Raw genomic sequence first — 13,628 nt, forward strand, 5'->3', positions numbered from 1 at the left:
AGTGTGAGCTTGGTGCAGTTACCACACGTGGTATATTTCAGAACGTCAGTGTTCGCTCTGTTTGGTTGAGGGGCTTTCAGTCGACCATGGGCTTGAGAAGAGAAGTCTCCATTTTAGATGGTTTACATGGGATTTCTCAGAGTCTTAAAAATTATTTATTTAACAAAGTGCTAACTGTATGCCATTTATTATTCTAAGTGCTTTGCAAATATTAACTCAGGTAATTTAATCCTTACAACATCCTGGAACGATGATAGGTACTATTATCATTCTCATTTTACTTTTACAAATGAAGATATTGAGGCTCAGAGAGGATTCAGTAACTTTTCAAGGTCCCAGAGCCAGCCATGTCCTGGGTTTGAGTTTTCCCAGAAACAGACTGTAAGGATTCAAGGGCAAGTTCATTATTTGGGAGGTGATCCTGGAAGCACCTCCCAAATAAGGAAGCATTGCCAGAAAAGGTGGGAAGCCAGGAAAGTAAGTATTATAGAGCAGGCTACTGCTGTGGGCAGCTAGAGTTTAACCCTGCTGGAGAACTCAGAGTCAGCACAGAATGCATGCCTCAGAATTTCCCAGTCAAGGGACAGGAAACTGAGGGGTTATCTGTCGGCTCCCCGTCCATCGTAGGCTAAGGGCTGCTCCCAGGGAAATCCACTCACCAGCACTTTCAATGTGCCCTGTGCGCTGTGCCTGCTCCTACAACCAGAAAATAAGCTGCAGGCAAAGAATCCCAAGTGTTTGCTGTTGGCAGCCCCAGGTGAAGAGAGCAGCGTGCTGGTGGGGTCTTGGAAGAATACCAGTCATCATATCTGTGCAATGTAGCCTAATGGTTAAGTGTGATGGCTTGAGAGCTAGACTGCCTAGATTTGAATCCCAATTCTGCCACTTCCTTACTGAATGGCTGTAAGCAAGTTGCTTTGTCTCTCTGAGCTTCTGATTCCCTACCTGTAAAATGGGGAATTATAGCACTTCTTAACTCACGAGGTTATGTGAGGATTGAGTGAGGTAATGCATTTAGCAGAATGTCTCACACGTCATATGCATCCAGATGTTAGATGCTAGCATCATGATAGTTATAATTATCGGCTCCCCTTTTGGGATAAATAAAGATCAGAACATCCTTTTTCTGGGCTTTGGAAGGGCTACTTAGAGGTTAGGGAGTATCTATAGGGACTCCTAGCCTAGAGTCCTTGCCCCACTGCTGGGTAGCTGGGGGTGCCTGTAGTAGTTCCGTGTAGGGGTGGAGTGGCAGAGGAATCTGCAGTTTTAGCCAGAACAAGCATTCATCATCTGGAGTGGAGCCCAGAGCCTGGCTGCCGGGGCTCCTCCACTGTCACCTCGTGCTATCTGGAAGGTGGCTTGGCTCTTTGCTCAGAAATGTTCTCTATTTGCTTTCTCTCTTAGCGTTGAGTTCTAGGACTCTAAATTGCCGACATGAAAAGGTAACCATTAGTGTATTTTGGTTTCTGAAAGCAAGTCCTACCCAGCAAGATAAAGGCGGAATTTAATTTGGGCCTCAATTTTAAAATGTTTGCTTGGATGGGCACGGTGGCTCACTCCTGTAATTCCAGCACGTTGGGAGGCCAAGGCGGGCGGATCACGAGGTCAAGAGATCAAGACCATCCTGGTCAACATGGTGAAACCCTGTCTCTACTAAAAAAAATAAAAAAATTAGCTGGGCCTGATGGCACACACCTATAGTCCCAGCTACTTGGGAAGCTGAGGCAGGAGAACTGCTTGAACCCAGGAGGTGGACGATACAATGAGCCGAGATCGTGCCGCTGCACTCCAGCCTGGCGCCTGGCTATAGAGCAAGACTGTCTCAAAATAAAATAAAATAAAAAAAAGTTTGCTCTTTGATGCAGTGCCTACTGGGCATTGTCCCCTTAGAACAATGGGATATTTCAAAAGACAAAGGACAGGGCTGCTGGCCTCTGAAGGCTCACTGCCTAGGGGCCACAAACCCAGGTGTTTTCAGGAGCCAGGCAAACAAGAAGAAAGCGAAAGAGCTCGGCACCACCCAGTGTTGGCAGATCCCCTTCTTCAAAAGAAGCTGGGGATCTGGGTTTTCATGTCTGAATTTTCAACAGTTGGCAACTAATTAAATATTAAAATGACAACAAACGCTGTGCAGACCAGACCAATGGGGTTATTAGATATCTTTTTTTTTTTTTTTTTTTTTGCAGGGTTATTAGACTTCTGATCTAGATTCTAGAAGTTAAATTAACATGCCCATGGGAAAAGTTATAAAAGCAAGCTGGGAGGGAGGGAGGAAAGAGGGCTGCCAGCCCCAGATTCAGAGGAGGGAAGGGAGTTTCTAGGGCTGAGAGATGAGGCTATTAGTCACTTGTTGCTCCTTGAAGGGCAAGGAAAAACAAACAAACAAAAAAAAAACTCCCCAAAAATGTCCTTATCTGCTGGCTAAGCAAAGTCAAGTGAAGAAATCAGGAAGTTTGAGGTCCGTGCTCATGCTTCATGGGGAGTGTGTGCTGGGACCCGCAGGTGGATGGGAAAATTCCCAGGATGGAAACTGGGAACAGGGACAGGCACAGCTTGGATCCTCATAGTCCGGAGAATGGAGTGCATGAATTCAATGGGTCCTGAGCCAGGATTCAAAGAAGTCTGAACATACAATGATAAGGTGATGAGCTGGTGGAGTGGGGAGGGGAGGAGGGAATGTGTTTGGGTCAGGCCAGCTTGGGGGTGATGAGTTAGGAGGGTGTGAGAACATAGCCCAAGAAAGTCGAGGTGGTTTCCGTCCCATGCTGGCTCTTTTGTTTGCAGTCTCCATTGCAAATAAGATGACCTTGCAGTTTTAACTACCCCTCGTTGCCTCTACTCCCCAGATCTGTGTCTCCAGTTCAGGTATCTTTGCTCAAGCCCCAGACCCACATATACAACTGCCTACTGGGTGCTTACACTTTGGTTAAACCTTAGCGTATCTTACTGCAAAATAAGCTGACCAAGTATGTTCCCAGCAGCGTTGTTAGTAGGCTGAAAGGGGAAACAACTCGAATGCCCATTCACAGGAGAATGGATAAACATCAACAATGAATGCTATTCAGCAATACAAAGAGACAAATTACTGATTTATGCAGAAACATGGATGCATTTCAAGAACATTTTGATGAGTGAAAGAAGCCAGGCACAAGAGTACACACTCTACGATGAAATTCAAGAACAGACAAAACTGGCCTGTGGGATGGAAACCAGAACAGAGATTGCCTTAGTGGGAGGGGGGTTGACTGGGAACTTTTGGAGGGTGATGAAAATGTTCTGCGTGTTGTTTGGGGTTTGGATTACATGGGTGTGTGCATTTGTCAGAATTCACAGAACTGTGCACGTAAGACTGGTGCACTTTGAGGTGCCCACCTCGATTTTCAAAACGTTAATTACAAAAGGAGAAAAAATGGTGGATGCTTTGTTAGCCATGGTTCCTAAGTGGTGACAGTGGAACACATACCCCATGAGGGAGAAATAAACCTCGCAGTTTTAAGCTGCTGTGGGGAAGAGGGGATCTCAACATGTCTGAAATCACACCGGTCATCTCTGCCCACCCTCTTCCCCACACTTCCAAACTTGTTCCTCCTCCGCTTTTTCTCATCTCGGTGCAAAGAACCAGCATCCTTCCAGTTGCTTAGAACAGAAGCTGGGGAGCTGTCCTTCAACTCCGATCTCCCTTCTCTCTTGCCCAATCTGCTACCCAGCCGGGATCAGTCTGTTTCCTAAATAGTCCACTTTGTTCCATCTACACTGCAGACAGTTGAGTCCGTCATTCTTTTTTATTCTTTTAAGACAGAGTCTCCTTTTATCACTCGGGCTGGAGTGCAGTGGTGTGATCATGGTTCCCTGCAACCTCCAACTCCTGGGCTTAATCCTTCCACCTCAGCCTCCCGAGTGGCTGCGACTATAGGCACACACCGCCATGTCCATGCCTGGCTCATTATTTCGCTCCTTGATATTGCTGTGACTTCCTAGTGATCTCCCAGTCCACATGCTTCAAATAGGTCTCCTCTCTCCACCCAGAGTGACCTTTTAAATGTATATGGTCCTACCATGGCTCTGCTTCAAAGGTTGCCTGTCATGCTCATAGTCAGCCTGAACTTCTTAAGGTCCTTTCAATCCTTTGTCTGCCTCCTGTGCCATATCTGCCTTGCACTTCGTGCTCCAGCCAGGTGATGTTTCATTCCTTGAAAATGTCTTCCTCTCTGTTCCATGAATGTTGTTTCTGCTGCCAATACCAGCTTATCCACCTCAGCAACCCCAACATACCTTTTGGACACAGTACGGAGGACCTAGTCCCAGCTGGAATGCACGTTTTTTGAGTATCTGTATCTATTTTGCCCCCGATGTACTCTCAGCACCTAGAACAGCACCAAGCACATAGCAGGTACTCAATAAGAGTTTTTGGTTTGTTCGTTGGTTTGTTTGTGACAGGGTCTTGCTCTGTTGACCAGGCTGGAATGCAATATAGTGATCATAGCTCACCTCACCATCCAACTCCTGGGCTCAAGGGATTCTCTTGCCTTAACCCTCCCAAGTAACTGGGACTACAGGCCCACTGCCGTCATACCCAGCTAATTATTATTATTTTTTTTTAGAGATGGGATCTGGCTATGTTGCCCAGGCTAACTCCTGGGCTCAAGCAATTCTGCCTCAACCTTCCAAAGCTCTGTGATTACAGGCATCAGCCACCATGCCCAGCCTCAATAAATGTTTTTTGAATGAACGAATGAATGAATCTTCCCTGATATTCAAAACTCTGGAAAGATTTATGTTGCTTCTTTATCTTCAAAACAACCAAACACAATGCAACAATAATAGCTACCATTCACTGAACATCTGTTGTGTGCCAGGAATTGTACTAAGGACTACAGAGTCCTTAGTACATCATTTCACGTCATTATCTCTATTGTTTTGAAAAGCTGATGAAGGTTTAGGAAGATTCAATCACCAAATGCAATTAAGTGCCTTCTCTGTGCCACACTCTTCTAAGTACCAGGGAAACAGTGGAAAGCAAAGCAGACATCCTTGCCCTTGGGGAGCTTACATTCTGGTATAAGGAAAAAGATGGCAAATTGAGAAACAAGTAAATATATGGTTTGTAAGATGGTGACAGTGTTATAGAGAAAAGCAAGCAAGTAAGTAAGGGGGATGGAGATTGCTGAGAGCAATTTTATGTAGGGTGTTCAGGGAAGGACCCTCTTCTCAGTGGTGAGAGAGTTCTGGGGGAAGAGTGCTCTGAGCAGAGGGAACAGCAGGTGCAAAGGCCCTGTGGTAAGAGCATGTCTAGTGCATTCAGAGGGCAGCAAGGAGGCCAGTGTGGAAGCAGCAAGGAGGCTGAAATCAGAGAGGTACCGAGGGCCTGGTCATCTGTGGCCTTTGGCTTTTAGCCTGAGAATAATGGGAAGGTAAAGGATGTTTGGGCAGAGAAATGTTATAACATGAGTCAGATGTGTTCTGGGCCACCCAGCTGATTCATGTCAGAGGATTCTACTACGAGCATTTTTTTTTTTTTTTTTTTTTTTTTTTTGGAGCGAGAGAGAGATGGGATCTCACTCTGTTGCCCAGGTTGGAGGGCAGTGGTGTGATTATAGCTCACTGCAACCTCTAACTCCTGGGCTAAAGTGGTCCTCCCAGGTAGCTGCATGACAGGTGCACACCACCATGCCTGGCTAACTGCTTTATCGTTGTAGAGACAGGGTCTTGCTATGTTGCCCAGGCTGTTCTCAAACTTCTATCCTCAATCGAATCTCTTGCCTTAGCCTCACAAAGTGTTAGGATTACGGATGTGAGCCACCGTGCCTAGCCACATACGAGCTTTTAACTCCAGTTTTCTCTCAGCTAGAAGTGAATCCCATAACGAAGTCCTGGTGGCTGCAGATCTTCCTCCCATGGCTTCTGGTTCTTGCCTCATTCCAAAGCATCTGCTGCCACTCTGAGTCCCGTTCCACCACTCATGGCAAGGAGGCCCTCTCCTATTGCACTGAGGACACACACGGCCCTCACTCATCCATTTATGCAACAAATATTTAGCTGGGAACTATACAAGTTGTCAGGAAAACCACAGAGAATGATAAATAGTCCATGTCCTCAACAGAGCCTCCAGTTTATTGGAAGGAAACAAGTGAACAGGCAGTTATCCTCCAGTATTAATGAGAAGAGAAGTGGATGAAGGGAGAAAATCAGAGGGGAACCTAGTGCAGACAGGGAGGATCAATGAGGCTTCCCTGAGGACGTGAAGATGTGAACCTCTAGCTGGGTTGCTGAAGGGAAGAGAATAGCCATTCATACCCTAACAGCAGCAGCAGGTGTAAAGGCCCTGTGGTTGGAGAGGCCTGGGACATCCAAGGGAGTGAAAGGAGAAGCGCTACATTGCAAGGAAGAAGCTAGCAATGATGGAGTTGGAGAGCCAGGTAGACCTGATCATATAGGTCTGCGAAAGCACCTCGGTCTTTATCCTGAAAATAATGGGATGCCACCGAGGCATTTTAAGCAGGAGGGGACTTGGTTGGGTGAGAGACTCACTGTGGTTGTGTGTGAAGCCCAGTGTAAAGAAAATCAATGTGCTTTGTGCAGGTGAGAGATGATGGCAGGTGGTAATGGTTGAGATGGAAAGAAGCAGTTGAATTCTAGAGATGGCTGGGAGGAAAGAAATGACAGTTCCTGGTTATGGATGAGACATGAGGGAAAAGAGAAAGATAGAGGCACCAAGGATGTCTGACAGGTTTCAGGCGTGTGGAGTGATGTACGGACATGCTTTTCACGGGAACGGGGTGCCGGAGCTGCAGGAACCACAGCTTCCCGTTGTGTGCTTGTATCTTCCTACAAGAGCATCCTCAAACTCTAAGCATGTTTTCTGTGTGCTTCCTTTTTGCAGAGGGCCAAGATCAGTCAGGGAACCAAGGTCCCGGAAGAAAAGACGACCAACACTGTCTCCAAATTTGACAACAATGGCAACAGAGACCGGATGAAACTGACCGACTTTAACTTCCTCATGGTGCTGGGGAAAGGCAGCTTTGGCAAGGTACGGTATGATTTGGTGGCTGCACCTGCTTCAGAAGGAACATCTAACAGGGCAGGCACGTTTGCTGTCCCTATGGGATGGACATTCTAGTGGGAGAGAGACTAAGAAGTAAACAGACCCACGCTACACTTTGTAATGAGTACCATGAAGGAAACGAACGGAGTGCTGTGTCACAAACAACGAGGGGACCCACTCAGACAGTCTGAGGAGGTGCACATATGCTGAGACCTGGAGGATGAGAAAGAACTAGCTGTGCTTTCAAAGAGCCAGGAAAGAGTGTTCTCAGCTGAGAGAGCAAGTGCAAAAGTTCCTAGGTGGGGACAGGCTGGGTGCATCCTAGGAACCATCAGAAGGTGCTGGGGCCAAAATGTCACTAGCAGAAAGAGGTGTAGGATGTGATGTTGCAGAGATAAGCAGGGCCCAGGGATGAAAACTTGATAGGCTACGATGAGGAGTTTGGGTTTCATTCACAGTGCAGTGGGGAGCCATTGAACGTTTTTAAGCAGAGCAGTGACACGATCAGTTTTGCCTTTTTGAAAAGATCACCCTGACAGCCAAGAACAGAAGTGGTTCCTTTCAAACAGGAGCACAGTGGAAGGATGACTCCGGGACTCATAGAGTGGTTCTGGATGCTTTTACAGATAGGGCGAGATGCTGTTTTACTGAAGTGGGGATTGTGTTATAAGTATTGCTGACTCGTTTAGTGTTGTTTCGGGTGTTTTAGTCCCTGTGTGTGCCACAAAGATGTCTAGCATAAATCTCATACTGTGAACTCAGGTGTGCAAAAAAAATACATTTCTTTGCCATCTATGTAGCTTAAGCCAAAAACCTGGATGTGATTCCTGAGTTTCCCTCTTTTCTTTATTCCCACCCTCCCTGCCTACCGCCCCTGTCCCCATGACCACATACAATACATTGGCGAATTCTGACAGTTCCTTTAAAGCGTGTCGTATTCACTAACTTCTCTTCATCTCTCTAATACCACCCTCATCTAAACCATTGATATCACCTGGACAACTGCAGAAACTCCTCAGTGGTTTCTCATTCCCAATCTTGTTACTTACGATTAATATACTTGCTACTTAACAGCCATAATAATTTTTTAAAGCTTATATTAGGTCAAGGAGTTCCCCTGCTTATGACCCTCCGATGACTTTCCATCACAATTAGAATAAATTTTGTGTTACATCCTTAGCTCGTATCACCCTTTATCATCTGGCCCTTGTTTCCTGTGCGACTTCTTTTCTTCTTTTTCTTCTCCCCATCACCCACTGTGCTCTGGCCACCACATCAGCTCTCGGGTTACTGAAACACACAAAGCTCCTTCCTCCCTTAGAGCTTTTGTGATGCTGCTCCCTTTGCTGTTCGCATGGCTGGCTCCTTCCTGCAATTCACATCTCAACTTAGACGCCACCTCTTCTGAAACATCTTCCCCAACTACCCACTCAAAGTAGCCGCTCATTCACTGTCCGTTATATTTAACTCTCTCATAGCACCCATCACTGAGCGATGCTTTTCTTGCTTCCTCGTTGATTTTTCTGTCTTCCCTTTCTAAGAGCTAAGCTCCGCAAGAGTAGGGATCTTCTCTGTCCTGGTCGCCACAGTGTTTTCAGAGCCTAGGGAATCAAATTCATTCACTGCCTAGATTGAATGCATGGGTTCTCTGTCTGTGGGTGGCAAGAGCATCCACTGAGATGGACTAAAGGATCTGAGATGATGGCTCAAAGACTAAGGAGCCTCCACATGGGATGGGAATAGAGTAAGGACAGCCAGGAAGATCACCCATCCAGTCCCTAAGGTTGGGAATAGGCGGTTGGCAGTGGTCCACACTCTTGTATGGTTTTACCAGCAGCTCTGAGAATCCCTGGGGTGGAGATGGAGAAGAAGATGGTGGATTTGAACTAAGGGTGGGATTAGTAGAGTCAGTGAACTAGAAGATGATAGAAGAAAGAGAGTTAAGGATTCCGGGAAGAGGGGTGCTCACTGCAGACCCACAGAGCCTGTATCAAGTGCTCAGGAAAGGTGTGTTGAATACATGAATGAAAATGGTTTCTAGATTGGGCTGGGGAAGATGTCTAGCATGAAGAGGGTCATCACCTGGGTGGGAAAAAAAGGAGTTTAGAAGTCTAAGGATGAAAAAAAATGGATGAGGTCAAGATCCTTCAAATGTTAGGAAGAATTGAGGCTTTTAGATTTTAAGCATGGAGCAGTTTCTCTGATGATGGGGAAGAAAGTGGCCTACATAAAGAAGAGGTTCTAATAAGCTGAGTTTTAAAAAATTGAATGAGCACCTTTTTTTTTCTTTTTGAGACAGGGTCTCACTCTGTTGCCCAGGCTGGAATGTAGTGGTGCAATTATGGTTCACTGCAGCCTCGACACGCTGGGCTCAAGCAGTCCTCCTGCCTCAGTCCCCAAATAACTGGAACTACAAGCATGCACCACCATGCCCGGCTAATTTTTGTTTTTGCTTTTTTGAGTCGGAGTCTCACTCTGTCACCCAGGCTGGAGTGCAATGGTGCCATCTCAGCTCACTACAACCTCTACCTCCCAGGTTCAATTGATTCTCCTGCCTCAGCCTCACACCTGGCTAATTTTTATAGTTTTTAATAGAGGCAGGGTTTCACCATGTTGACTGGGCTGGTCTCAAACTCCTGACTTCAAATGATCCATTCACCTTGGCCTCCCAAAGTGCTGAAATTACAGGCGTGAGCCACGGTGCCTGGCCTAATTTTTGTATTTTTTGTAGAGGTGGGATCTCACTATGTTTCTCAAGAACTTATAAGGCTGCTCAAGAACTTAAAAGCTCAAGCAATCTTCCTGCTGTGGCCTCCGAAAGTGCTGGGATTACAGGTGTGAGCCACCATATCTGTCCTAAATGATATTCTCAATAAGCAATGCATTCACATGGTTTATCATTAACATTATGTTAAAAGGATGAACACTGAGAAGTTCTGCTCCCATCCTAGATCACATCTTTCTCTGACCAGTCGCTGCTACTGCTCTCCCTATGTGAACACATTTATTCAGTTAATTGCCATCTTTCCAGTCCCCCTGAGCTAATTTAACATTTTTACTCTTGCCCTTGTTAACTCAAAAGTTCGAGTATTACGCCTGTTTTTTGGTCACTTAACAAAACAGATGAAAGGATGTTTGATGGAGGACTGAAAGTTCTGGAGGGTCCCATGGAAAGGGCTGGAGTTGGGGGTAGTGGGTGGAGTCATGGGAGAATGGATCACTGGGGAGCAATGAGAGAATAGATCATATGTCTCCATGGAAACTGTTATAATAATTGAGAGCTCTGTTCCAGACTGGAGATATAGCATCAAATAAATCATAGATGAAAACAACAGTATGTCATGAAAGCAAAATAGAATAACAAACACCTCTATGATCCTTTAAAACAGAGTAATCCTTTGCAACTCTAGTGTTGCCAACTAGGGTTTGAAATTAATGCAGGTTTTATATTTGAATTCCAACTTTGAACATTTTGCTGTCTGGTTAGGTATGTAGATCAATCCTCATAAACAGAAGAACACAGCTGCAGTGATTTGTTCTTCCCTTTCTGAAGATCAAAGAGATGGGGCTTTGGGGTAATCTGTTTACACCTCCCTTACCCCAGGAAAACAAAACAAACATGTTTTTAAACACTAATGGTCAGGTGCGGTGGCTCACGCCTGTAATCCCAGCACTTTGGGAGGCCGAGGTGGATGGATCACAAGGTCAGCAGTTTGAGACCAGCCTGGCCAACATGGTGAAACCCCATCTCTACTAAAAATACAAAAATTGGCTGGGGGCGGTGGCTCAGGCCTGTAATCCCAGCACTTTGAGGCCGAGGTGGGTGGATCACGAGGTCAAGAGATCGAGACCATCCTGGTCAACATGGTGAAACCCTGTCTCTACTAAAAATACAAAAAATTAGCTGGGCGTGGTGGCGCATGCCTGTAATCCCAGTTACTCAGGAGGCTGAGGAAGGAGAATTGCCTGAACCCAGGAGGCGGAAGTTGCAGTGAAGAGGCGCGCCATTGCACTCTAGCCTGGGTAACAAGAGCGAAACGCCGACTGAAAAAAATAAATAAATAAAATAAAAAATAAAAATACAAAAATTAGACAGGCATGGTGGCAAGAGCCTGTAGTTCCAAGTACTTGGGAGTCTGAAGCAGGAGGATCGCTTGAACCCGGGAGGAGGAGGTTGCAGTGAGCTGAGATCCTGCTACTGCACTCCAGCCTGAGCAACAGAGTGAAACGCCTTCTCAGAAAAACAACAACAAAGCACTAGTAATTTGTGGGGCGACTAGGGAATCGCACAAGCCTTTTGGTAAGACCTGTAAAACCGAAACAAGGCAGAAAGCAAGGCCATTGAATTCCAAATAAGTAAGCCCATTTCAAAATCTTTCAAAAGAAGAAAACTGTGGAGAATTTGTTTTTTTGAACAGGAAAGTGTTTACCTGGAAGGGCTATCTTACCAAAGCAGGGCCTGCTGGCATGCCTGGCTTAGTTGGAGGTACATGCCTTCTAGGACTTCTATTACAGAGCATTCAAATGTATCATTCACATTTAAAAATTATTTTATTTCTCGACTTTTGTTTTAGACACAGAGGGTACCTGCGCGGGTTTGTTACATGGGTATGTTGTACCTGGGTAGAGAGCATAGTGCTCCTCAGTGTATGTACTTTATCATAGATCCATCTGTCCATCTGTCCATTAACCCAGGTGCCCAGGTACGAAGCATAGTGCCCGATAGATAGTTTTCATTTATTATTTAATGATGCTTAGAATTTTATCCTTTATCCTCTATTTTTATAATGCCTTGGAACTTTAACTTGAGTTTTGCTAACATCCTTCATTGAACCTTTAATGATTGCTGGAGTTAAAATTATGCGGCACATATATAAATTGGACAGATTTGTACCGTCCAGATTGATGATACAAGCTTACCTTATAGAGCAAATACAGCAAATACCTGATAAAGTATATACACAGCACAAGGGCAGCTCTTTATATTATGGGCATGATTCCTCTAACCCTAATGTGCTGCCATAATAAACATCCATTAAATATTTAATGAATACTAATATTGTGTGTCTTCTGAGACTTCATATGTGCTTGTGGTAATGATATGTATGATCCACGTCTTTAAAAAATATTGTGCAGGAAAATTTGAATGGAGGCTTTCCTGTTCTCTTATACCCCTGACTCTTGTCTGTGGATGGCACTGAGCTAATGTATGTGAGTTGAGATGGGGTCAGGAGGATAGAAAGGGGCTGGGGGAGGCAGGTGGTGTGCTGTAGTGGACATAGATCTACCACTATAAAGAAGCTCAAACCTAATAGCACATAAGATCTATGTAAAAATGAGATTTACTGGAAAATAGAAATAGCCTAAATGGTATATTCATGATGTGTATCAAAAAAAAATGAAGTGACTCTGTCCTGTCTCTTTCTGTCTCTCATACACACACACATACCTGTCTGTCTATTATCTATCTATTGATCAATCGATTGATCTATTTATCTATTCGATCATCTATCTATATCTACCTATCTATCATCATCTATTTATCATCTATCATCTGTGTACCCATCATCTGTCTGTCTTATTATTTATCATCTACCTATCATCAATCAATATATCATCTATCTGTCATCACAGATTTTCATAGCATAATATCAAATAAAAATAAAAGCAAATTATGGAACATTATGATTGGTAATAGAAAATGTATATAGACTAATTCCTTTTATGTAATATACTCATGGTCCCTGCTTTCATTAAACTTTTTCTCTAACATATCATTGTGAAAATTTTAAAAATGGAAAATTTGAAAGAATTGCATAATGAACATCCAGAACACCCACCACCTGGGTTCCACAAGTAACGTTTGACTGTATTTGTTTTATCATGGATCCATCTGTCTATCCGTCCATCACCCCTTTTTTGATGCATTTCAAAGCAAGTTGCAGACATCTGTACACTTTACATTTACACTTTCAGCATGTGTACCATTGAACCAGAATTCAATATTTGCAATGATGATTTTAAAGGTAAAATTATATACACTGAAATGTAGCTATCTTAAGTGTATCATTCTATGAGTTTTGAAAAACGCATAATTTTTAAAATGCAGTGAAGGTATCAAAATTCATCAAAAAAAAAATCACGGAGGCATAAAAACAGCTGTGATGTTTGCTGTGTTCCATGGGCGCCTGCGGGAGTGGGATTTGCCCTAGCTTCAAGCTAGAGAAGGCTTCTGTGAAAAAGTGGCTCGAGCTGTAGCTAAAGGGCGAGTTAACTAAACTATGCAAAGAGGAGAAGGGGTAAATGAAAATCTCAGAATGTGTCTTTGTTCCTGGCCCGCACCCCCAAAACGGGCTTGGTTAATTTGTGTGGCTGACAGGGCACCTAAACTCCTTTTATCAGGGTAGATTCAACTGCTGTAACAAATAGACCCCCAAATATATACTGGCTCAGACACAAAGGAAGTTTTTCATTAAACTTCTATGTTTTAGAAGTTTAAGACAGGCCCGCCTGGCCCCACCCACTCTCTCCATATGGTGATTAAGGGACAAGGTGCCTTTCGTCCTATGTGGCTCCATTAATCCCC

General features: G+C 44.5%; 1 protein-coding gene across 2 annotated transcripts in view; it reads left to right on the forward strand.

Moving 5' to 3' along the window:
- PRKCB (protein kinase C beta) overlaps window positions 1-13,628 on the forward strand; it is a 385,173-nt gene that overhangs the window by 278,328 nt on the left and 93,217 nt on the right. For both annotated transcript variants that reach the window (XM_012464746.2, XM_012464745.2), the window contains exon 9: window positions 6,881-7,027. In XM_012464746.2, the coding sequence (XP_012320169.1) occupies window positions 6,881-7,027 (147 nt within the window). The remainder of the gene's footprint in view (window positions 1-6,880; window positions 7,028-13,628) is intronic.

This window comes from Aotus nancymaae, unplaced genomic scaffold, assembly GCF_030222135.1.
Source record: "Aotus nancymaae isolate 86718 unplaced genomic scaffold, 86718_ANA_hifiasm-v0.15.2.pri h1tg000049l, whole genome shotgun sequence".
NCBI lineage: Eukaryota > Metazoa > Chordata > Mammalia > Primates > Aotidae > Aotus > Aotus nancymaae.